Source organism: Entelurus aequoreus, linkage group LG08, assembly GCF_033978785.1.
Source record: "Entelurus aequoreus isolate RoL-2023_Sb linkage group LG08, RoL_Eaeq_v1.1, whole genome shotgun sequence".
NCBI classification, from domain to species: domain Eukaryota; kingdom Metazoa; phylum Chordata; class Actinopteri; order Syngnathiformes; family Syngnathidae; genus Entelurus; species Entelurus aequoreus.
In genome coordinates, this window is record NC_084738.1 from 54,977,063 (window position 1) to 55,004,273 (window position 27,211).

Consider the following 27,211-nt stretch of genomic DNA (forward strand, 5'->3'; position numbering starts at 1 on the left):
GTGTGCGTGTGTGGAGTGTATGCATGGTGACTGTGTGGACCCAGAGAAAGATCACCCAGAGACGGACTAAGACATCTTTTTTTTTTCCTCCGCGCCATGTGTGCGGCCTGCAAATACGTGCTTCTCACCCCGCCGGAACCGTCTGACGGCCCTTACGGTGTGGGCAAAATGAGGGACTAGTCGGCTGGCGGCGAGGCTCGTCCGTAAAGCGAACGTTTCGTCGGAACCGCGAGTGGGCAACACAGCTGCCGGCCACCGAGGAGACGGAGTGGGGAAAATGTCGGGGAAAATCGAGAGCAAGCAAGGTGAGTCCTCCCGCCCCCGGCTCGGGACGCCGTGTAACGGTACTCCGCTCGCCCCCACATCCTGGGGGTCCTGGCTCGCGTAAACACTCATTGTTGAGTCGGGGCCTCTCGGTTGAGCTTTTTTTTTTTTTACCCCTCACCTCTCAGCGTCGTGACGGCTTCAGGTGCACCGCCGAGGAGCTCGACCTCCCCGGGGCCTTTAAAAAAAAACAATTTGGAGTTAAAAATAACTGCTTTTCTCCTCCAGCCTTGACACCAACAATGCTAACATTGGCGCTGTAGCTTAGCACCAACCAGGCTGCTCCACCGGCATCTTCGCGCTCTGCTCCCTGCTAGCAAACAAGGCGTGTTTGAATGGCGTCCACTTTCACTTTTCACCAAGATGAGTTAAATACGGAAGACATTTTGAAGATAAACGTCATTGCTTTCACTTTGCTCTGGGGCTTAGAAACGCTCCCTAGCTAACGGTTAGCATTCCAGTTCCAGTGGCCACAGACTGCTAGCCGCGCCGTTAGCCAGTGTGCTGCACTTAAATATTGTCTCTTTTTTTCTTTCTTATGCATATTGTGTTGTTCCGTGTGAGACATGAAGCAAAGCCCTACGGAAACCGGGTGGTGGTCTCTCTGCTTTGCTTTGGTCAGGAAACTTTACACACATCAGTTACTTTTTGCATCCAAACAGCTGTCTTCTTGACTGAGGACACACACACACTTTCTTGTATTTGGGACCTTCTTGAGACCTCCGAAAAATGCCTGTCTCTTTAGGATCACCCTTTCTAGATATGTAAAGATTTGTATTTACAGCATTAATAATATATACATACCAGGCAAATATAAAAAAGCTTGTTGTGAAAAATTAGTTGGAATTTCCACAAGAAAAAGGTCACAGTTTCACAAGAAAAACTTAGAATTTTGGCGGTATTATAAGAAAAGTAGAGATGTCCAATAATGGCTTTTTTGCCGGTATCCGATATTCCGATATTGTCCAACCCTTAATTACCGATTCCGATATCAACCGATACCGATATAAAGAGTCGTGGAATTAACACATTATTATGCCTAATTTTGTTGTGATGCCCCGCTGGATGCATTAAACAATGTAACAAGATTTTCCAAAATAAATCAAGTCAAGTTATGGAAAAAAAATGCCAACATGGCACTGCCATGTTTATTATTGAAGTCACAAAGTGCATTATTTTTTTTAACATGCCTCAAAACAGCAGCTTGGAATTTGGGACATGCTCTCCCTGAGAGAGGTTGAGGTGGTGGGGGGGGGGGGGTTAGTGCTGCAAGGGGTTCTGGGTATTTGTTCTGTTGTGTTACGGTGCGGATGTTCTCCCGAAATGTGTTTGTCATTCTTGTTTGGTGTGGGTTCACAGTGTGGCGCATATTTGTAACAGTGTTAAAGTTGTTTATATGGACACCCTCAGTGTGACCTGTACGGCTGTTGACCAAGTATGCCTTGCATTCACTTGTGTGTGTGAAAACCGTAGATATCATGTGATTGGGCCGGCACGCAAAGGTAGTGCCTTTAAGGCACGCCCCCAATATTGTTGTCTGGGTGGAAATCGGGAGAAATTCGGGAGAATGGTTGTCCCGGGAGATTTTCGGGAGGGGCATTGAAATTCGGGAGTCTCCCAGGAAAATCGGGAGTGTTGGCAAGTATGACTGGGGGACGCAACTGCTCTGTGCTTCTCCCTACGTCCGTGTACCACTCCGTACAGCGGCGTTTTAAAAAGTCATAAATTTTACTTTTGGAAACCGTTACCGATAATTTCAGATATTACATTTTAAAGCATTTATCGGCCGATAATATCGGCAGTCCGATATTATCAGACATCTCTAGGCAGTATTATAATAAAAGTCATAATTTTACTCAACGCAAGTCAGAATTTTACAGGGAAAAACTGAACATTTATGCTATATACTGATAAAAGTTGGAATTTTACTTGACAAAAGTCACCATTTTATAAGAAAACTTTAACATTTTGGCAATATTATAACAATAATCAGAATTTGACTTGGCAAAATTATGACAAAGGTCATAACTGTACCGAGGATGTCGTTGTGGCTTGTACAGCCCTTTGAGAAACTTGTGATTTAGGGCTATATAAATAAACATTGATTGATTGATTGATTGATTGATAACTTTACTCAAAAAATTTCACTATTTTACAAGAACAACAAACAAATTGGCAATACTGTGATAATTCAGGATTTCATATGACAAATGTCACCATTTTGCATTAAAAAGTAATAATTTTACTTAATAAAGTAATACTTTTACGAGAAAATATTGCAATATTACAGAAACGGAAAGAATACGAGAAAGAGTTCCTAATTTTATAAGAAAAAAGTCGACACATTGTGAGAGACTGCTTTTAGTTAATGACATTTTATTTTTAGTTATTTTTTTGTTTGTAATTGGTTTTTAATCTTCATTATTTACTTCAAGTTATTACATATATATCTGATTCTGATTCTGATATAAAAAAAAACATGTATTATTAATTTTGGCCAAAGGGGGCACATTTCAATTTCTTACACACACTTGTTATTTCATATGTTGGCCAGAGGGGGAGCACTTTTAAAACCGACATACAGTCCATTTGAAAAATCCCTCCTTTTTGGGACCACCCTAATTTTGATAGATTTCACCACCAGCGGTGCAAATGAGACATTCTCTATTAGATGCAATGGTTTTCCGTATTGGGACCATGGTTTCGGTCCTTACTTGTTCATATGGAAGGAACTTTTCCTTGTTGATGTCTCAAGAAGGATAGAAATACAAGAACTAACACACAAACACACACACACACACACTTTACACATATTCTTGTATTTGGTACCTTCTTGAGCCCTGGAATTTTACTCAACAGTCACAATTTTACAACAAAAGCTTAAAAGTTTGGCAATATTATGAAAAGAGTCGTAATTTTACACGACAAAAGTCACCTCTTTATTACAAAACTTTAAAATGTTGGCAATATTGTAATAATAATCTGAATTTTACTTGGAAAAATTATGACAAAAGTCAGCTGTTCACCTGGCAGGTTTTTTCGGGGATGACCAAGGAAGTCCTTCTTTAGCTGCCGTCTTATTTTATCATATATTGCTGCCTTTGCACCTGTCAATGTTTACTTTTGTATGCACATTAAATCAACAAAAAAATCCTGACTTTGAAGCAATGTTCACATACTCTAGTATTTGGCTCTCTATTTGATGCAATGGATTTCCGTATTGGGACCATGATTTATGTCCTAACTTTTTCACCGGTCCTCATATAGAAGGTACTTTTACTTGTTGATGTCTCAAGAAGGGTAGAAATACAAGAACACACACACACACACTGTGTCATCCCAACCACAAAGCGTGGAAACTTCCGATTGTCTTGCTGATGACTTTTACACATTCACATCCACAGAGTGTCATCAGCGTTTATCAGCTTCTTCAGGCATCCGTGTTAGGTCATTTTGGCCGTATGCCTCCCTGTTACCCAAATATGTCCCCCCAACGAAAGAGCCACAGTTTCACTAACAGACTTTTTGTTACTATTGCAGCCTTTTTTGGCAGGGAACTTTTGTAAGGATGAGCGGGTGTTAACAGAAATCACTGATCTGTTTAGGCTTATAGACCCTGCAGAGAGGGGTTAAACCACCACAGAAGGAGATTACTTGACTAATTCCCAAAGGAATTAGAAGAAAGTGCAAAAAAAAAAAGAAGTTTTGTCTAAGTTAGGGAACGTGTGCATCAAAGGGGAACTGCACTTATTTTGGAATTTTGCCTGTCGTTTACAATCATTATCAAGGTATCCGCGGGGTCTTAAAAACTCTAAATAAAAGGTCTTAAATACAAATTTTGAAAGGTCTTAAAAATCTATTCACGTTACTTTTATTTAAATCATGCATAAGCTTCAGTCTTGCTTTGAAATGTTTTGATTTTTGAGGACGCTATAACTACCTGCTCAGTGGCCCTGTGGTTAGAGTGTCCACCCTGTAATCGGTAGGTCGTGAGTCCGAGTCATACCAAAGACTATAACAATGGGACCCATTACCTCCCTGCTTGGCACTCAGCATCAAGGGTTGGAATTGGGGGTTAAATCACCAAAATGATTCCCGAGCGTGGCCACCGCTGCTGCTCACTCCTCCCCTCACCTCCCAAGGAGTGGAACAAGGGGATGGGTCAAACGCAGAGAGTAATTTCACAGCACCTAGTGTGTGTGAGACTATCAGTGGTACTTTAATTTTAACTTTAACTACACAGCGAGACTAACTGTGCTGCCCGGTCAGAAGTTATAGTTTGGCATTTTTTTTATTCTGACTTCCAAACAAATCTTGGTTCACAACAGAGAGGTTTCTGGTGTTTTCAGTTAGGTTAAGCGTTTTGTATTTCAATCTGAAAGAGCTGTGAATGAATTCATATACTGTGCGAGTAATTCCAGGCCTCCAATTTTCCTTCAAGTCTTTTGTACTTTTTTGCCTGTAACGATGTGAAATGGGTGTTAAATTGTATTCATTATGGTCTTAAAAAAGTCTTTAAAAAGTCATAAATTTGGCTTATTGAAACCTGCAGAGACCCTGATTATGAAAGGCATGACGACGAATGGATTCTTCTGCCTATAAAGCGCTATAAAATCATTCAAATGCCTCTTTAAACAGTTCATATACATGCTGTAGGTATATATGTAATCAGGCATGTGATTTTTCCGTCTATAGTCGGAAATCCGTCTTTTTTTCCATCCATCCATCCATTTTCTACCGCTTATTCCCTTCGGGGTAGCGGGGGGCGCTGGAGCCTATCTTTTTTTTATCTCTGTAAAATTATAAAAACATACTTTTCGTTTTTTCCGACCTACAATGTGTGTTAAAATCTTGATCTGTCTCTTTGCCAACAACTACGGTTTTCCCGTAATGAGTACGGTTTTTGATAATCCAGTGGTAAAAACTACGGTTTTCCATTAAAGATTATCAACTTAAAAATCGAAGATATGTAGCGAAGCAACTCCACGGGCAGGGGACAACATATACGGGAAACATCAGAATAAGGCTGCAGCTAACGATTATTTTTCTATCGATTAATCTATAGATTATTTTTTTCGATTAATCGGTTAATCTATAGGTTATTTTTTTCGATTAATCTATAGATTATTTTTCCTTTTACCGATTATTTTTTTATTCAAAATGAAGATGAAAAAATAAATGTAGGCCCGTTTTTTCAAAAGGCATGGCTTTTATTTACAAAAAAAAAGAAGTATGGCCACTCAGTCAACATTGACAACAACATGACTAAATATTCTGTAACAATGTAAACATTTAAAACTTTTAACATTTAACAAAATTAAAAGTAGCTTATTTGCTTTTTAATGTGCAAATATAAAAGTCAACATCCAGTGCAAATCTTAATATTCTGCAATAGTATAAGCATTTCAAAAGTAAAAGTATTGCTTATTTTGCTTTAAAATGTGCAAAAATAAAGATAAACATCCAATACAAAAAAGTGCAAAACGAAATATTCTGTAACAACAGTGTAAACATTTCAACAAAAGTGAAAGTATTGCTTATTTGCTAAAATGTTCAAAAATAAAGATAAACATCCAATACAAAAAAGTGCCAATCTAAATATTCTGGAGCACTGTAAACATTAAGTATTGCTTTTAAAATGTGCAAAATAAACATCCAGTCCAACACAGTACACAATAACCAATTCTACTCATTCCAGTGAGTGTCTAACAGTTGTAATGAAGAAAGGTTAGCATGTCTACATGCTTTGGTTCTTTTCTTATTTACAATATTCCCAGCAGCTGAAAATAGGCGCTCAGAAGGGGTCGATGTGGCTGGAACTGAGAGCTAATTAGCCTTCACCTCAAGCCAGGATTGCGAGTGAGCTGAGCTGCAGTTTAAGTTTCTAGAAGGTCAACGGGCTCATAGTGATGTTACTAGTAGTTGACTGGGAGGTGTTTATTATCATTTGGGGAGAGTCCGCTGCCTGATGCTCACCTGCTAAACACCTATCTGCTCCACCCTGAAGCGCTGACTACATGCGCTCTGAATACGCACTGCTGATTGGCTGATAATGCTTCGTGTGTACCAATCAGATGGTTGTGTGGGTGGGACAATGCTGCGTGCTGAGACAGAGGCAGACGGAGCAAAGCAGCTTGCTAAGACTTTAGCTTTAGCTTAGAAACTCGTTCGGTACACCCCCGTACCGAACCGAAAGCCCCGTACCGAAACGGTTCAATACAAAACACGTACCGTTACACCCCTAGCAGATACAAATGACACATTCATGTTTTTGTGTAATGATGACAACGTATGCTCGCGCGGACGATTGACTAGTTGATGGTTTTCTTTTCAAATGTTCGTTCATAGCCGTTGTGCTGCTATGATAGGCCATTTCCGCTCGACACAGTGTGCATACAACAACATTATTAGGCCGTTTATTGAAATACTCCCACACTTTTGACCACTTTTGGCATGCTTTTCCCCCCTCGCTCGCACCGCTCGCATCGTCTTCTTTGATCGTCTGCTTTGCGCTTCGCCATGACGGTAGTGTGACGTCATTATGCGACGCGTCGACGCACAAAAACGGCGTCGACGTATTTACGTAACCGATGACGTCGACTACGTCGACGCGTCGTTTCAGCCTTACATCAGAATCAGAAATACTTGAATAATTTAACATCGATTGGTGGGTTTACGTATAAGCAAATCCATAATTGTTTGGTTGGTTTACTATGATAAGTCACGAAGCTCTGCTTCTTCCTACTCCTTTTCGAACATGTTGAAAAGAGAAACTGGAAATTGTGATGTATCTTGTATGCTTGCATGCTCGAAATAAACTCAAACTTAAACTTAAACGATTGGTTAAGATTAGGGCAAAATAATACGGACAGGCCAATCAGAGGCAAAATAGGGCGGGTCATGAAACCAGGAAGGGGAATCACAACAGACACGCACATCCCAAATGACAACGAGAGAGTCGGAGAAGACGAGAGGGAATATTCAAGCGGGCGATTTATATATTAAAAAAACTAGTGGAAGATGGCAGAGGGATTCTCTTCTTTAGATTTTTCTTTTAGCGATGTAGACGACGTCCAGGAAACCCACAATGCGTCTACTTTGCCACATTTGGACAAATGTATGCGTCTGGATAAAACATTCATTTGAGTTGTTTACCATGTAAGCCCAAAGCAAACTGCTCTCGAGATGGAAGACGTGGAATACACATTTAAGAACACACATGATTGTGGCTTTTGCTACAGTTTAGCCTGTCTAAATGCTACATTTCATTTTCATTGGTGTTTTACAACAAGACAGTAGCTGACATTGTGTTCATTATTTCTACTGTTTGTATTTTGACATTGAATAGTTGAATTATTTTGAAACATGAACAACATGACTGCAAGATATTTGTTTTTTCATGCTATAAATCACAAAAGGCTATTCAGATAAAGGAAGATAGCTAATAGAATAAACATTGTTTGTACTCTATGATTTTTGCATTTGTAGCAGTTAGAAGTGGAGAGGGAATCGAAGAGACAGAAATTGCCTATTAAAGGCCTTCGGAAACCCACTACTACCGACCACGCAGTCTGATAGTTTATATATCAATGATGAAATCTTAACATTGCAACACATGCCAATACGGCCGGGTTAACTTATAAAGTGCAATTTTAAATTTCCCGCTAAACTTCCGGTTGAAAACGTCTATGTATGATGACGTATGCGCGTGACGTCAAACGTTGAAACGGAAGTATTCGGACGCCATTGAATCCAATACAAAAAGCTCTGTTTACATCTCAAAATTCCACAGTATTCTGGACATCTGTGTTGGTGAATCTTTTGCAATTTGTTTAATGAACAATGAAGACTGCAAAGAAGAAAGTTGTAGGTGGGATCGGTGTATTAGCGGCTGGCTGCAGCAACAAAAACAGGAGGACTTTGAGGTGGATAGCAGACGCGCTATCCGACGCTAGCCGCCGACCGCATCAGTGATCGGGTGAAGTCCTTCATCGCACCGTCGATCGCTGGAATGCAGGTGAGCACGGGTGTTGATGAGCAGATGAGGGCTGGCTGGCGTAGGTGGATAGCTAATGTTTTTAGCATAGCTCTGTGAGGTCCGGTTGCTAAGTTAGCTTCAATGGCGTCGTTAGCAACAGCATTGTTAACCTTCGCCAGGCTGGAAAGCATTAACCGTGTATTTACAGGTCCATGGTTTAATAGTATTGTTGATTTTCTGTCTATCCTTCCATTCAGGGGCTTATTTCTTTTGTTTCTATATGCAGTTAAGCCCGATGCTATCACGTTAGCGCTGTAGCTAAAGTGTTTCGCCGATGTATTGTCGTGGGGATAAAAGTCACTGTGATTGTCCATTTCGCGTTCTGGACTCTCATTTTCAAGAGGATATAGTATCCGAGGTGGTTTAAAATACAAATCCGTGATCCACAATAGAAAAAGGAGAGTGTGGAATCCAATGAGCCCTTGTACCTAAGTTACGGTCAGAGCGAAAAAAGATACGTCCTGCACTGCACTCTAGTCCTTCACTCTCACGTACCTCATCCACAAATCTTTCATCCTCGCTCAAATTAATGGGGTAATCGTCGCTTTCTCGGTCCGAATCCCTCTCGCTGCATTGAAAACAATGGGGAAATGTGAGGAGCCTTTCAACCTTTGACGTCACGCTACTTCCGGTACAGGCAAGGCTTTTTTTATCGGCGACCAAAAGTTGCGAACTTTATCGTCAATGTTCTCTACTAAATCCTTTCAGCAAAAATATGGCACTATCGCAAAATGATCAAGTATGACACATAGAATGGATCTGCTATCCCCGTTTAAATAAAAAAAATTCATTTCAGTAGGCCTTTAAATTGGCCCCCATAGCCCCCCACCCACCACCTGGCTTTTTTTCATTAAGTTCAAATCGCATGCCTGTGTAATGTAGTAACAGGCTCATTCATAATAAAATGTAATACTTTTGTATTTTGATCATTTTAAGCATACGGCGGCACATTAATTTAATACACGCATCACAACGCTCGCTTATTCCTTCAACAACAACAACAACAACTACTACCAATCATTAGGGCTGTGAATCTTTGGGTGTCCCACGATACGATTCAATATCGATTCTTGGGGTCACGATTTCATTAAAAATCGATTTTTTTTCTTCGATTAAACGCCATTCTCGATTCAAAAAAGATATTTTTCCGATTCAAAAGGATTCTCTATTCATTCAATACATAGGATTTCAGCAGGATCTACCCCAGTCTGCTGACATGCAAGCAGAGTAGTAGATTTTTGTAAAAAGCTTTTATAATTGTAAAGGACAATGTTTTATCAAGTGATTGGAATAATGTAAATTTGTTTTAACTATTAAATGAACCAAAAATATGACTTATTTTATCTTTGTGAAAATATTGGACACAGTGTGTTGTCAAGCTTATGAGATGCGATGCAAGTGTAAGCCACTGTGACACTATTGTTCTTTTTTAATTTTTTTTATAAATGTCTAATTATAATGTCAATAAGGGATTTTTAATCACTGCTATGTTGAAATTGTAACTAATATTGATACTGTTGTTGATAATATTAATTTTTGTTTCACTACTTTTGGTTTGTTCTGTGTCGTGTTTGTGTCTCCTCTCAATTGCTCTGTTTATTGCAGTTCTGAGTGTTGCTGGGTCGGGTTTGGTTTTGGAATTGGATTGCATTGCTATGGTATTGCTGTGTATTGTTTTGTTGGATTGATTAATAAAAAAATAAACAAAAATTCAAAAAAAAAAAAAAAGTTTTTAAAAATGAATCGCACAACATGAGAATCGCGATTCGAATTCAAATCGATTTTTTCCCACACCCCTACTAATCATGCAGACTTCGTGAGAGACAACAAACATGATAAAACGATTGCTTACTGTACAATGTCTGCTCTCACTGGGATGCCGACTGGTAAGATGTTCAAATCCTGCTGTTTAAATGAAGAATTAATTATAATCCTTGCAAAGGGTTAAAAAAAAATAGCCAGTGCTGCAAACTAGCGTCTTTTTGTGTCTTTATCATCTTCATGTATAAGTTGAATGTCACATTCTTCTACTATCCAGGTGAGAGGCATGATTTATAAAAGTGTTTCTTAACCATAGGGTCCCTTGTTGGGCCGCAAGCGCCCCCTATAGGGCCACCAAAAAATGTCTGTTTCTCAGCTGTGGTCCGTATGGGCCGCAGCTGTACACTTTTCCAGCAGTGACCGCATCAAACAAACAGAAGAAGTCTGGAGTTAAAGTCATAGAGAAGTTCCTTAAGTGAAAATGTTATGGCTTACGTGGTGAAGCTGTATTTTCAATTGCACTTTAATATCATAGACAGTTTATTTAAGAAACATATATAATATAATTTAAGATTAATTTGGTTGGAATGTATTTATTTTGGCACTGCGTAAATTGTATGTAAATACATTTTTCATCAGTTTTCATGAGTCCCAGCAGTATATTTGATTAGTATTTATTTTTGTAATCAGCCTGACCTAACTCTTAATAATATTAACACATGCTTTCATTAAAGGTGTATCCTGTTAAACTAAAAGTAGGTTAGCTATAAATATTGAATACAATTAAACTCAAGAGTAAAATTACAAATTTAGTGTTAATATTTCAGTAGCCCCAGTGTAACGGAAAAGTAGGGTCCCCAGGACAAAAAGGTTAAGAACCCATGATTTATGATATAAAATTATCTTTCACTAGCTTATTGGGGGTTTATGAGCAGCAGGCTCAATAATGCAACATCAACGCCGGAAATGTGTCCCGTGAAAAACCGTCCGACCAGAACTCTCTAATAACTAAAGTTCCGTGGGTGAATTATGTAAACCCACTATAGTTTTTAGCGCTTTGATAGCTAGTCTAAGAACTTTACGCAACTTTATATTAGAAATGGCAACAGCGGAAGATGAATGCCACATAAGAAAGTAGAGAAAAAGAAGAAGCTTACGACTATAGCGGACGCGCACACATTTTCAGGACTTATGCAGATCCCAAATACACATCAGCAGGTACCAGAAGGTAAGAAAAGTTGGTTTTGCATAATATTGCGAAACAAAATGCCAGGTAATATGTTTGCTAATAGGTGCCAATTTGCGGTCTTCATACACCCACCATAATAATACTGGTATGTTTAATGTGCTGACAATCCATCAAGCGGTGCGGCTTCATAGCTTACCAAAGTCGTACTAAAAACATTTTGACATATTTTTGAGCGCTGTGTGTAATGTTCTATATTCTCAATGGAACATTTAAAGTTTTGGTGTGGTTTACTGCCATCATATTGCAGTCTACACGTATCTCTTATGTATGACTGCCATCTACTGGTCACACTTATCATTACACCATGTACCAAATAAAATTGCTCCGTGGTCAGGGGGCACAACCAAAATTATGCCGTACATTAGGCGCACCGGGTTATAAGGCGCACTGTCGATTTTTGAGAAAAATGAAAGGATTTTAAGTGCGCCTTTAGTCCGAAAAATACGATAATATTCAGGTCACGAAACAAAAATGGAGTATTGTTGGCACTTTTTCGATGCATTTATAGAGTGATTTAGAGGAAAATAGCATCATTGCTAGCTACCTAGAATGAGCCGATTATTACAAATTAGAATGCATAAACAAAAGAAAGACATATGTGTTCTTCTCTCTCATAAGGATTGTAAATTATAGGCAACATTAAAAAAAAAAAAAGGTGCAGTTCCCCTTTAAATGGTTTCCATAGCACACCCACCATGGGGGCATATCAATGCAGACATGGACAGCGAGCCCTGACGAGGAGATGTACAGCCAGCAGTCGGGCTCCGCGTCAGCATACTTTTCAGTAGCCATGGTTACCATGCCCTGTTGTCATTAGCTTGTCCCGTAGGATGCCACACACACGCACACACACTCAGAAATCACTGCCATATATTATTTTCAGCGTCTTAAAAGGCAATCACATGACTTCATTACGTGCACTCAGCAAAGAAGGTTGTTTCTCACAAGGGCTGCAGCGATTGATTTGATTAAAAAAAGTTTTGATTTATATTTGGTTGTTAAATGAGTAACTTACAAAAATGTATCAAATCCAGACGGCATGAGTGCCAGGAACTTTAAATATGCGGACATAGTTTCCAATGAAGCGGTGGTGTGTGTGCTGTCATTTGTGTGGCGGTGAACATTAAGGATTTTTTTTCTTTTACAGTGTAACTTCAATATATGAACTTAATTGTTTTATTGTAAATCGGAAAGTTTGTATAGTGAAGCATAGTTCCCCATTAGAAACAATGTAAACATGAATAATTTGTTCCAGCCTTGACAAAAATCCCTTTAGTAAAGGAATGCACACTTTGAAGACACTATAATGTGTATGTTTATATATGAATATATACATAAATATAAATGTTAGGGATGTCATGGTATAAAAAATTCTTATCACGGTTATTGTGACCAAAATTATCACGGTTGTAATTATTATCACAATATTTTTGAATGTGCTCAAAACTTTCAAAAAGTACTGATACTGAAATCTTTTAACCAAGTTTTATTTAAAAACATCACATGTTCAAAATGATGTACTTTGTAGAGGAGACATTATTGTAGATAACTATTTCATGTACTTCAAGTAGAAATTAAATGTGCATATGAAAGCAACGTAAGCAGTATAAACAAAGTAATATGGCAGAAGGTAAATAACATAAATAAATAAAAATACATGTGGAAATTGTGCAAGATGGCACATGATGGCCATACGATGTAATGTAACTGCACTTTTTGCCCTAGTATACAAAAATAGTGTTCATATATGAACTATTTGAAAGTTTGGCAATGAAATATGACAGCGCTGCAGTGAGCTCTTTTGCCATTTTTGACGAGGGAGTACAAGTATGGATCCAGAACACTGCCAGTAAGATTTGGTATAAAAAGTTTTTACTTTGTAGAAAAAGTTGTATTGGCAGCAGAACACGTTTTGGCAACAAATTAATACAAACATTGAAAAAATACAATAATTTAGGTGAATGTTTTCGATGCCAATATTCATGTTTTTGTAAACTTTGATTGTTTGTGTGTGTTTTAAAGGGTTTATGATCGCTTCTCTTTTTTACAGTTGTGTTTCTTTTTTTTTAAAGGTTTCACACTAAAGGCAGTGTTTTATTCTGAGGGATGGGTGCCTGTGGGCGGGGCTTATAACAAGTTTAGCCCGAAGCAGTTTTACTGGACTTGGGCATGTAAGTAAAACACAGTAGAAGAAGAAAGGAGGACCGAGGGATGTCTAAATTAAATTTAAAAAGCTTTGAAATATGAAATTATGAAGCAAAAGCATTTTTTTTCACATTTATCTTCAGTAGGCCTGTATGTGTTTCTGTCGACTGATTCATCTACTGCTCAGGGAAATCTTGTATTTGTACACTTGATACAGTGACCTACTTTTATTACTCTGACTACTTCCTAAAGCACTCTGGTCAACTTTGTTACTTTCACAATTGGTTTTATATATGCAATATATACAAACCCTGTTTCCATATGAGTTGGGAAATTGTGTTAGATGTAAATATAAACGGAATACAATGATTTGCAAATCCTTTTCAACCCATATTCAATTGAATGCACTACAAAGACGGGATATTTGATGTTCAAACTCATAAACTTTATTTTTTTTTTGCAAATAATAATTAACTTAGAATTTCATGGCTGCAACACGTGCCAAAGTAGTTGGGAAAGGGCATGTTCACCACTGTGTTACATGGCCTTTCCTTTTAACAACACTCAGTAAACGTTTGGGAACTGAGGAGACACATTTTTTAAGCTTCTCAGGTGGAATTCTTTCCCATTCTTGCTTGATGTACAGCTTAAGTTGTTCAACAGTCCGGGGGTCTCCGTTGTGGTATTTTAGGCTTCATAATGCGCCACACATTTTCAATGGGAGACAGGTCTGGACTACAGGCAGGCCAGTCTAGTACCCGCACTCTTTTACTATGAAGCCACGTTGATGTAACACGTGGCTTGGCATTGTCTTGCTAAAATAAGCAGGGGCGTCTATGGTAACGTTGCTTGGATGGCAACATATGTTGCTCCAAAACCTGTATGTACCTTTCAGCATTAATGGCGCCTTCACAGATGTGTAAGTTACCCATGTCTTGGGCACTAATACACCCCCATACCATCACAGATGCTGGCTTTTCAACTTTGCGCCTATAACAATCCGGATGGTTCTTTTCCTCTTTGGTCCGGAGGACACGACGTCCACAGTTTCCAAAAACAATTTGAAATGTGGACTCGTCAGACCACTGAACACTTTTCCACTTTGTATCAGTCCATCTTAGATGAGCTCAGGCGCAGCGAAGCCGACGGCGTTTCTGGGTGTTGTTGATAAACGGTTTTCGCCTTGCATAGGAGGGTTTTAACTTGCATTTACAGATGTAGCGACCAACTGTAGTTACTGACAGTGGGTTTCTGAAGTGTTCCTGAGCCCATGTGGTGATATCATTTACACACTGATGTCGCTTGTTGATGCAGTACAGCCTGAGGGATCAAAGGTCACGGGCTTAGCTGCTTACGTGCAGTGATTTCTCCAGATTCTCTGAACCTTTTGATGATATTACGGACCGTAGATGGTGAGATCCCTAAATTCCTTGCAATAGCTGGTTGAGAAAGGTTTTTCTTAAACTGTTCAACAATTTTCAAGTACCTCGGAGTCTTGTTCACGAGTGAGGGAAGAGTGAGATCGTCAGGCGGATCGGTGCGGCGTCTTCAGTAATGCGGACGCTGTATCGATCCGTTGTGGTGAAGAAGGAGCTGAGCCGGAAGGCAAAGCTCCCAATTTACCGGTCGATCTACGTTCCCATCCTCACCTATGGTCATGAGCTTTGGGTTATGACCGAAAGGACAAGATCACGGGTACAAGCGGCCGAAATGAGTTTCCTCCGCCGGGTGGCGGGGCTCTCCCTTAGAGATAGGGTGAGAAGCTCTGCCATCCGGGGGGAGCTCAAAATAAGCCGCTGCTCCTCCACATCGAGAGGAGCCAGATGAGGTGGTTCGGGCATCTGGTCAGGATGCCACCCGAACGCCTCCCTAGGGAGGTGTTTAGGGCACGTCCGACCGGTAGGAGGCCATGGGGAAGACCCAGGACACGTTGGGAAGACTATGTCTCCCGGCTGGCCTGGGAACTCCTCGGGATCCCCCGGGAGGAGCTGGACGAAGTGGCTGGGGAGAGGGAAGTCTGGGCTTCCCTGCTTAAGCTGCTGCCCCCGCGACCCGACCTCGGATAAGCGGAAGAAGATGGATGGATGGATGGATGTTCAACAATTTGCTCACGCATTTGTTGACAAAGTGGTGACCCTCGCCCCATCCTTGTTTGTGAATGACTGAGCATTTCATGGAATCTACTTTTATACCCAATCATGGCACCCACCTGTTCCCAATTTTCCTGTTCACCTGTGGGATGTTCCAAATAAGTGTTTGATGAGCACTCCTCAACTTTATCAGTATTTATTGCCACCTTTCCCAACTTCTTTGTCACGTGTTGCTGGCATCAAATTCTAAAGTTAATGATTATTTGCAAAAACAAAAAAGTTTATCAGTTTGAACATCAAATATGTTGTCTTTGTAGCATATTCAACTGAATATGGGGTGAAAATGATTTGCAAATCATTGTATTCCGTTTATATTTACATCTAACACAATTTCCCAACTCATATGGAAACAGGGTTTGTAATTGTTAATAGAAATCTCACCTCTAAAATTCCAGCCTATTTTTTTAATTCATTTAAAATAATCCCTTAGCTCTACATTATAGCAGTTGATGTTTTAAAACTATGTTGTGGGTTGTACTTTCAATTGTACATGTAAATATTATGTTGAATATCATTTACGATATCTGAATGTATTCCCCTATTTAGTATTATTTGCAATTATGGCAGGAAATTCATCACAACAGCGGTAGTTTCAGCACATTGTTGACTAATTTTTACGAGTCAAAATAATACTCGACAATACAATAAAACACACAATACAATAAGACATGATTCCACCTATTCACGGCTACATCGAAACAAACATGGATAATTGAAAAATACATAATTCATTTAGGTACAGCTTATACTACATCCTCAAAGTATGGCTAGGATAACACAAATATCTCATAACTTTTACACTTGATTTAGAGGCCATCGGTCCTCCTTTCTTCTTCTATGGTGATTTTACAGTCCAGTAAAACTGCTTCTGCGTAAACTTGTTACAAGCCCCGCCCACAGGCACCCGCCCCCACGCTAAAACACTGCCTTTAGTTTGAAACTGGAAAAAAAGAAGCAAACCGACAAAAACATAAAAAGGAGAAGCAATCATAAAAACCTTTGAAACACACAAAAACAAAAGAGTACAAAAATATGAATATTGGCATCGAAAACACCCACCAAATATATTGTATTTTTTCAATGTTTGTATTTATTTGTTGCCAAAACTTGTTTTGCTGCCAATGCAAATTATTCTACAATGTCAATTTTTTTTTGGATACCATATCTGACTGGCAATGTTCTGGCTCCATGCACAAGCAGTTGCTTCTGGAGGGCATCAGGTATTGTATGTGTGATGTTGGTAGATGATGATGTACTGTAACTGTGGCATTGATGATGATGTACTGTAACTGTGGCATTGAACTTGCCCGTTGCACACCCACTCTGCAAATTAGGGAAAAGCAAATGTATTATTATATTTATTAGATGCTGATTATTGTTATACTCATCTGACTGACAGAAACACAGTGACACACTAACCCTAATGTTCCTCTTCTAAAAACAAAACACATTGCAGTGTTTATGCTAGGATTTCTTTTTAACACCAAGCTTTAAAAGTAACGTAAAGTAGCAGCGGTCATTAACAGCACAACACACATAAACACAAGTAGGGCTGAGCGATACATCGATTTACTTGATATATCGCGGATTTGTCTCTGTGCGATATAGAAAATGACTATATCGTGATATTCGAGTATACGTTCTCACGCAGTTGCTTTTCGCTGCATGCATTACACTACAGGCTCTTCTCACTCTTTCTCGTCTCTCCTTCTCACAGAGGCATAAAACAAGCGCACCTTCTTACATATGTCACATACACATACGTCACATACGCATACGCCCTAACGGAGCAGAGAGATAGCAGCATGGGTAACGTTAGCTGTGGTGCGAGTGGTAATACCAGAGAAAGAAGGTGCGAATTTGGTAACAAATGAAGGAAGAATTAATTCCCAAGAAAAACAGCAGGGGGTCCATCGTCTGGCGGTGGTTTGGCTTCGAGCGGGAATATGTCGAACAGACAACCGTAATTTGTCAAGTGTGGGGCAAAAGCGTTGCTACAATAAGTAGCATTACTGCTAATATATCATCAATTGAAAAGTCACCTGCTAGAGAATGAAGAGTGCTTACTTCGCATGTCAACATCTCCGTTCGGTGCCACACCAACAAAATGCAGAGGCAACCATTTCCACATCAACACCCTATGAAAAAACTAGTCCACAACATAAGGAGATAACGTCCGCAGGAACCTACCACATAGCGAAGGACGTACACAATTTGATTTCCTATTATGCAGCTCATTTGTATTTGACACTTATTGAAATATCTTATGTGACATCATGCACAAAAGTGCACTTTAATTGTTTTAAACTATTGTAGTGGCGCTCTGTACAAAAAGTGCACTTTAATTTAGTGTTGTTTTGATTTGTCATCTTAGTGACATCATGCACAAAAGTGCACTAATAGCTTGTTTTAAAATGTCTCTGACAATCTTGCACTTTCTGTTTTGAAATGACATGAATGTTTGTGCCACTACTTAATAACTGTTTAATAAATACATTTTTGGTCAATTGACTTAGTTGTGATTTCCCTCTCTGCATGAAAGTTTCAAATGAGCATATATTAATGCAGTATGAACAAGAATGTTTTAATGTAGACACATAGAATCATTATACTGGTGTGATTATATGCATCAAGTGTTCATTCAAGGCTAAGGCAAAATATCGTGATGTGTATCGTGACATGGCCTAAAAATATTGAGATATTAAAAAAAGGCCATATCGCCCAACCCTAAACACAAGTACATTTTGCTCTGCTGCAATATGCGTCGTGTGCACACACTACTCGCTCTCGTTAGCCCAATAACAAGTAACTTTACGTAACGCTTAATAAATTGTAACTATAAGAACGTTTGATAAACAAACGATGACATGTTCATTTTCAAACACTTTCCATCATGCATTCAGCTACAAGTTGACTTATCTTGCACTCGACGTGTAGTTGAGGATGGTGGTTCCGGTAGTTGGCTCATCATGTTTGAAATATTGTCTCCCTTTGCGGGGACATTTGTCCTGCATTTTCTGGTAATGAGCTGATTATCTTCAATTATTTTACCCTCGGCACACTTTACGAACCCAAAATACGTCCAGACCTCTGATGTTGTCCGTTTACTAGAAGGGCAAAATCTCAAGAGCGAGGTCCTTGTGTAGTTTTCCGCCATTGCAAACCGTGCTAGTGCGCATGCGCCTTCTTCAGAGCTGCTGCTGCGTTTCCAGGAAGTGAGCAATGTCGCCTAAAATGCATTAATAAATGACCGTTTTTAGATCATTAAAAAATTAAACGGTATTACTAACCGTTTAATTTATCATTATACCGTTTACCGTGACATCCCTAATATATATACAGTCGCGATCAAAAGTTTACTTCCCCTTTAAAGAACATAATGTCATGGCTGTCTTGAGTTTTCAAACATTTCTACAACTCTTTAATTTTATTGTGATAGAGTGATTGGAGCACATACTTGTTTGTCACAAAAAACATTCATGAAGTTTGGTTCTTTTATGAATTTATTATGGGTCTACTGAAAATATGACCAAATCTGCTGGGTCAAAAGTATACATACAGCAATTTTAATATTTGGTAACATGTCCCTTGGCAAGTTTCACTGCAATAAGGCGCTTTTGGTAGCCATCCACCAGCTTCTGGTTGAATTTTTGACCACTCCTCTTGACAAAATTGGTGCAGTTCAGCTAAATGTGTTGGTTTTCTGACATGGATTTGTTTCTTCAGCATTGTCCACATGTTTAAGTCAGGACTTTGGGAAGGCCATTCGAAAATCTTAATTCTAGCCTGATTTAGCCATTCCTTTACCACTTTTGACGTGTGTTTGGGGTCATTGTCCTGTTGGAACACCCAAATGCGCCCAAGACCCAACCTCTGGGCTGATGATTTTAGGTTGTCCTAAAGAATTTGGAAGTTATCCTCCTTTTTCATTGTCCCATTTAAAGCAGCAAAACAGGCCCAGAGCATAAATACTACCACCACCATGCTTGCCGGTGGGCATGGTGTTCCTGGGATTAAAGGCCTCACCTTTTCTCCTCCAAACATATTACTGGGTATTGTGGCCAAACAGCTCAGTTTTTGTTTCATCTGACCACAGAACTTTCCTCCAGAAGGTCTTATCTTTGTCCGTGTGATGTCAGACGAAACAAAAATTGAGCTGTTTGGCCCCAATACCCAGCAATACACATTCACAAAATGAATGAGTGAATGATTGAATGAAGAAACTTATATGGCACGATCTAAAGGTTTGTAAACTGAGAAGTTTGCAAATAAAAGGGTTTGTGAATCATACATTCTTTTAACAAAAATACGCATTAGGGTATAAAGTATGTTTTATCCGATTACTTGATTAATCAAATACTGAAATAATGGATAGCTGCAGCCTTATTTCTGACACACACGTACACACTAGAACCTACAGTGCTGCTTGACTTTGCTATTTTGAAACAATTATTCTACAAGAAAATGGAAGTAAAAGTTAACCACCCATTTTATTGACGAACATCTGTCAACAATAAGTTGTTAGTGAAGAAGAACATTTGGCACAGGCAGATACTCTGCGTGTAGTCTACCAGCTGTTTTGACATAATGGGACTTATGAGCTAGCTGCTTGGACCCCCAATATCCCCTCCGCTGGCACATTTACCGGCAGTCAAGAAATACACTATATTGCCAGAAGTATTTGGCCACCTGCCTTTACTCATATATGAACTTGAAGTGCCATCCCATGGAATTGTCCAAAATGTTTTGGTGTCCTGGAGCATTCAAATTTCCTTTCAGTGGAACTAAGGGGCAAAGCCCAACTCCTGAAAAACAACCCCACACCATAATTCCTCCTCCACCAAATTTCACACTCGGCACAATGCAGCTCGAAAAGTAGCGTTCTCCTGGCAACTTCCGAACCCAAACTGGTCCATCAGATTGCCAGATGGAAAAGTGTGACATCAGTCCAGAGAACGGGTTTCCACTGCTCTAGAGTCCAGTGGCGAGGTGCTTTACACCACCGCATCCCACGCTTTGCATTGGACTTGGTGATGTATGGCTTAGATTCAGTTGCTCGGCCATGGAAACCCATTCCATGAATCTCTCTGCGTTCTGTACGTGGGCTAATTGGAAGGTCACATGAAGTTTGGAGCTCTGTAGCAACTGACTGTGCAGAAAGTGGGGCGGTATGGCGTAGTGGGTAGAGCAGCCGTGCCAGAAACCTGAGGGTTGCAGGTTCGCTCCCCACCTCTTGACATCCAAATCGCTTCCGTTGTGTCCTTGGGCAGGACACTTCACCCTTGCTCCCGGTGCCGCTCACACTGGTGAATGTATGATGAATGAATGATAGGTGGTGGTCGGGAGGGCCGTAGGCGCAAACTGGCAGCCTCGCTTCCGTCAGTCTACCCCAGGGCAGCTGTGGCTACAAATGTAGCTTACCACCACCAGGTGTGAATGAATGATGGGTTCCCACTTCTCTGTGAGCGCTTTGAGTATCTAACAATAGAAAAGCGCGATATAAAATCGAATCCATTATTATTATTATTATTATTAAAGTCTTTGCACTACGCGCTTCAGCATCCGCTGACCACTCTCTGTCAGTTTACGTGGCCTACCACTTGGTGGCTGACTTGCTGTTGTTCCCAAACTCTTCACTTTTCTTATAATAAAGTTGACTTTGGAATATTTAGGAGTGAGGAAATTTCACGACTGGATTTGTTGCACAGGTAGCATCCTATGACAGTTCCACGCTGGAAATCACAGAGAGCGGCCCATTCTTTCACAAATGTTTGTAGAAACAGTCTCCATGCCTAAGTGCTTGTTTTTTTTTTAGATCGGGCCAAGTGATTAGGGCACCTGATTCTCATCATTTGGATGGGTGGCCAAATACTTTTGGCAATGTAGTGTATGTCCACTAGTCAGCTTAGTCCACGTTGGAAATATCGTCTGTAACACTTGCATAATAATGCTTGGGGGGAATTAAGCCAAAACAAGCAAAAAAAAAAGGAACCGGGCTGGATGAAGCTTAGTCCACGTTGGAAATGTCGTCGGTCGTTCAGTAGAAGTTTGCTCTCAAGTTTTATGGCCATTGACGTTGTTATCAAAATCCAATCAAAAAAGAAAAAATACGCTGGTTAAGTAAATCTTTTAGGTCAGGGGCATCTACATTTTTTCTACAGAGGGTCACATACAGACACATTTGAATATCTAAGGGGTGGCTTTGGTACATTTGTTGCAATAAATGTACAGATTTGTATGCCGTAATGTGTGCTTAAATGTGCATATGTTTGCAGAGGTTTTTATTTCCTAGTCCGACACTGTGCCCCCCCTACAGGAGCACAATTTGGGAGTGGCTTTTTTATCCTCCCTCCTCGTGTTTTTCTTTTTCCCATCTTTTACGGGGCGCATCAGCTTTCTGCCCCCCTTGTCTGTTACCTCTGTCATTAAGCCTGGGCCGATATTTGATAAGTCAGTTAACCCAACGATAGATGAAAATTAAGTCGGTAAATTATCCAGCGTCGATAACCGGCATGTGCGTGCATGTTTGCGCACTTCAAGAGCTTTAACATTTTTCATTGGTTTCAACAGCTGTGTAGTGCGGAATGAAAAGAAGGGGGTGAATCCTTTTGTCCTTTATTAAGTGTCTTTGGATCTTTGTGTGGCGAAGCTGAGCTGCTGGCACGCAAGCATCACACAGTGCAACAAGTTAGCCCATGGCCAACACTTGGAGTAGCGTAAATGAACAAAATGACTACAAAACCAAATGCCACCACACCAGTGTGGGAATATTTCAGTTTAAACCTTTGGAACAAGATGAGCTTATCGACATTGAGGAGTTAGTTTGCCGAATGTGCTTGAATAAAACAAACCTGCACGCCCTCTTGAAACACAACTACCCGACAGTCCAAACTCACTGCACATTTGAGGAACAAGGTCAGTGCAAAAATAGTGTGCGCTTATAGAAAGTGTGCTTCACTACATCCCCAAAGACATGCTGCCATTTAATACTGTTGAAAAACTAGCATTTCTAAAAACGATGCAAACGTTGGACAGACATTTGTCATGTTGTCATGTCATGATGGTGTTTCTTTGCTCGGAATCTGCCAAATTTAAGGGTTTTTTTTGCATATTACCTTGTAATACATCTGCATATACTGTAGTGTTTGTATTGTTACTCTGCACTTTTTTTTAAAAAGGTCCTCCCTTGACTTTCAGTTCAGTAACGTACGACTTTACCTCTGCCTACATGTTCAATATTGATGCCAATACTTTATTTAGCCATTTTATTTTTTGGTTTGTTTATATTTGAGCCCCCCAGACTCCCCTTATCAGAGGCAGAACCTATTTTATTGCTTTTGGTTGTGATTTTTATTTAAGTGCAACATTTTGCTAACCCAGTATATTTTTTTGTTGTTATTTATTTGTTTTTGGATATTTATTCCAATTACAATGTTAAGATATACTAGAAATACAAGTTTATTGCATTTGAAAGCATATACATGCATTATTATTAGAGATGTCCGATAATGGCTTTTTTGCCGATATCCGGTATTCCGATATTGTCCAACTCTTAATTACCGATTCCAATATCAACCGAAACCGATATATACAGTCGTGGAATTAACACATTATTATGCCTAATTTTGTTGTGATGCCCCGCTGGATGCATTAAATGTAACTTTACCATGAATTGATTAACGTGGACCCCGACTTAAACAAGTTGAAAAACTTATTGGGTGGTCAATTGTACGGAATATGTACTGTACTGTGCAATCTACTAATACAAGTTTCAATCAATCAATCAAAAACAAGGTTTTCCAAAATAAGAGAACATTTTCAACTCCAGTTATAGAAAAAAGTGCCAACATGGCACTGCCATATTTATTATTGAAGTCACAAAGTGCATTATTTTTTTAACATGCCTCAAAACAGCTGCTTGAAATTTGGGACATGCTCTCCCTGAGATAATCCTAATACCCACTACAACTATGGGAAATACTATACTTTGACTTTCACAAAGTGCATTATTTTGAATTTTTTTTAAACATACCTCAAAACAACAGCTACAAAAACAATGAAGGCACACAGCTTCAGTCCAGAGTATACTAGAGCATACTTGCCAACCTTGAGACCTCCGAATTCGGGAGATGGGGGGTGTGGACGGGGTTGGGGGGGGGGTGTTTGGTGGTAGCGGGGGTGTATATTATAGCGTCCTGGAAGAGTTAGTGCTGCAAAGGGTTCTGGGTATTTGTTCTGTTGTGTTTATGTTGTGTTACGGTGCGGATGTTCTCCCGCAATGTGTTTGTCATTCTTGTTTGGTGTGTGTTCACAGTGTGGCCCATATTTGTAACAGTTTTAAAGTTATTTATACGGGCACCTTCAGTGTGACCTGTATGGCTGTTGATCAAGTATGCCTTGCATTCACTTATGTGTGTGTTACAGCCGCATATATTATGTGACTGCGCCGGCACGCTGTTTGTATGGAGGAAAACCGGACGTGACGACAGATTGTAGAGGACGCTAAGACAGTGCCTATAAGGCACGCCCCCAATATTGTTGTCCGGGTGGAAATCGGGAGAAATTCGGGAGAATGGTAGCCCCGGGAGATTTTCGGGAGGGGCACTGAAATTTGGGAATCTCCCGGAAAAATCGGGAGGGTTGGCAAGTATGCCCTACGTCCGTGTTTTACCGGATATGTACAGCGGCGTTTTAAAAAGTCATTAATTTTACTTTTTGAAACCGATACCGATAATTTCCGATATTACATTTTAAAGCATTTATCGGCCGATAATATTATTATCTCTAATTATTATATATTATCATTAGGTAACAATTTGGTCTCAAAAAAATTATATAATTTAGCTGAAAGAATTTGTAGGTCACTGCGTCGTCGAGCAACATTTATTATCGGTCAAGGCCTACATTTCACGTTGCATTTCTGTGTCCTGCAAATTTGACAGCAACCAGCTAGCATCCTCGTTAGCTGCTAATGTCCCTCCATGGTGCGAGTCACTAACCGTCGCTCCATGGCGGCAAATAAACTACATTATCAGCAGAAGACGAGGACAAGCTAAATCTGCTACACTACATACAGTAGGAGGATACATTAAGATATACTAACCACTAAGCTAGCGCTCTTGGGTGTAAACAGAGTTGGGCGGATCAATACTATTATCGACAGTAACGATACCAAGTATTGTATCAGTATATTGTATCAGTTTATGGGTGATACTACACTGGTTGGATTGATATTTTTTTACTGTCATCAAATATTTTTTTGTTGTTTTTGTTAATGTCTATAAATTCAGGAAACTCACGTTCCTGGACGCAGGAGGACTTCAAGAGTCAAAACCAAAGTATTGAACTCAGAACCAATAGTAGTTTTTGCTTATGTTCAGTTATTTTACACCATTGATCTGTTTTGCTCAAAATATTGTATGTAATAAAGGGAATAATGACATAATTTCAATATTAAATTGATATTGTTACACTGTCATCCTGTATTTTTTCTGATTATAATTGTGATCAAAAATGTAATCACTCAATGGTCTTGGAAATTTTGGTATGGCCAATACTTGGATCTGCTGTGGTTAAAATGTATATGTCTCGCTGCACTTGACTTTAATCTGTGTTGTTTTAAAGGACAGGTGTTTATAAAGTTGCTAAATGTGAGCCTGACTGTGCTTGCCGACAGCGGGCTGAATAATGAAGTGATACTGAAACACTGATCATCCTCACCATATGAAAGAAGATCAGAAAGTGTGGCAGGAAATAGCAGAAGTCAAGTCAGCACGCAGTGCAAACACCAGCACTGACTGATCTTGTCAATGCATGTTTTTTTGGGGTATTTGACTGACTGAACGTTTGTTCGGAAAATTCAGCCCCCCCCAGAGTCTCTGCTTGTGTGACACAAGCGCTTTGGCATGTCAGCGTTGTAGTAGTTGTGAGAGCAGTGCAGTGTTTTATAATTAGCTCTGTAGCCACGTTTCTTTCCGAGCCGTCAATAGGAGTAGACTGTTCCTTTTTTTTTTTTTTTTGCACACCCCCACCCCCCTCCCCACCTACACAGTGCATGCCTGTCTGTTTACCTTTGAAAGATCGAGCTGCAATGCTAAGAGTTTACTCTGGAGCAGACTTTGAGTTAGCACGGAAGTGTCAGTCATTTCCAGGGGATGGTGTTTGCAGAGTGCTTCCCTCCAGTCTGAAATGTCTTCTTGTCTCGCGTACTGAAATAGCAACCTCTGCCGCCCCATGTTTTTGTCCCCAAACAATCGTGTGCTCCACCGGGCCACGAGGAGCCTCGCTTCGATACGCTGCAGTTTTGAGGTCTGATAGCAGCAAAGTGCTTCACCCTGTCACCCGCTCAATGAGAGGCTAGCTTTTTCCCCCCATAGATTTAGCTGTGTGTTGTAATTATTGTGATGGGTATGGGAAAGCAACAGGAAGGAGGGATCAGAAGGAAAGAGGGTGGAGATGAGCTGAGAACCTGTGGGAATCGAGTCTCTCTGCAGAATTGGATGGGTTGTTTGTTGGGTTAAGGTTGGACATGAGTCTGAAAGGCTAACACATCTGCCTCTGCAACAACATTTCTATGGCTGACAGCTGAGGATCGAAAGCAATTAGGCTGTTTTTGAAGACGGCAGATGTAATTTGGTACTAACAGGCCATATTTATTTGCCAATTAAGATGTTTGATTTGATTTTGTCGCTTAGTGTTAGCAAACGTGTTGCACACACTTGTCAGAATCCTCTCCAGGACCTATGGTGCCATCATAATCCACTTCACTCGGACGTCCTGCTCTGCTAAACAACCGGTGTTATGTCCTTCATGCCTCCCTGTGGTGCTATTTGTGGATCTTTCCCCAGAAGTGTTGCGCAGTGTGACAGGGTCAAGTGAGCGCTGATCATGAGGGCCACTTAGTTTGTGACTAATTCTCAGCAGGGCTGTGAAAATGCCAGCCCGGCCTGCGCACAGTTAGTGTACACAAGCGGCGAGTGGACCCTGTCAGTTGGTTTTCTCCCCGGAACAGACTCGGCGGGATTTCGAGCCTCCTGAATGGGCAACTCCAGCTGGAGGAGCCAAGCCTCCTCCGAGGACACAGACTCCTCACTACCAGGCGACCTGGATGAGGACTCAGGTAAAACTTAGACCACTATGTGTCCTAAATAGCTAGTGTTATGTAGCATCCTGTTGCGAAATGTCCTCAAAATGTTGCTCTTCTGCCTTATCAATCGTATATATTTTTTAAAATTCACTCCTTTGTGTCAGAAGCTCACCAGTATTTGAGCATTAATGTAAAATAAGCACTGTGGCACAATGAAATGCAGGGGACATTCCTCTCTGGGCTTTTTGTGTCGTGTGGCTTTACAGAAGGTGCTCATTTGCTCGGCTGAAAGCTTGGGCGGACCCAGCATGCGGAGGCTGCTCGGCCACATCCTTCCATTGCAGGCTGCCTCTCGGCCTTATCACCTTCACACTGCACAGGCTCTAATAATCTCGCCTCGTAGTGCGAGGCTCTGTGTGCTGTGTGGTTCTAATCCACTTCAACAATACAAAATGTCC

General features: G+C 40.2%; 1 protein-coding gene across 12 annotated transcripts in view; it reads left to right on the top strand.

Annotated features, from left to right (window-relative positions):
• The window catches only part of rapgef1b (Rap guanine nucleotide exchange factor (GEF) 1b), a 109,047-nt gene that overhangs the window by 82 nt on the left and 81,754 nt on the right, over positions 1 to 27,211 (top strand). For all 12 annotated transcript variants that reach the window (XM_062056805.1, XM_062056804.1, XM_062056808.1 and 9 more), the window contains exon 1: positions 1 to 305. This exon is cut by the window's left edge. In XM_062056805.1, coding sequence (XP_061912789.1) covers positions 278 to 305 — 28 coding nt within the window. In that variant the 5' untranslated portion in view covers positions 1 to 277. The remainder of the gene's footprint in view (positions 306 to 27,211) is intronic.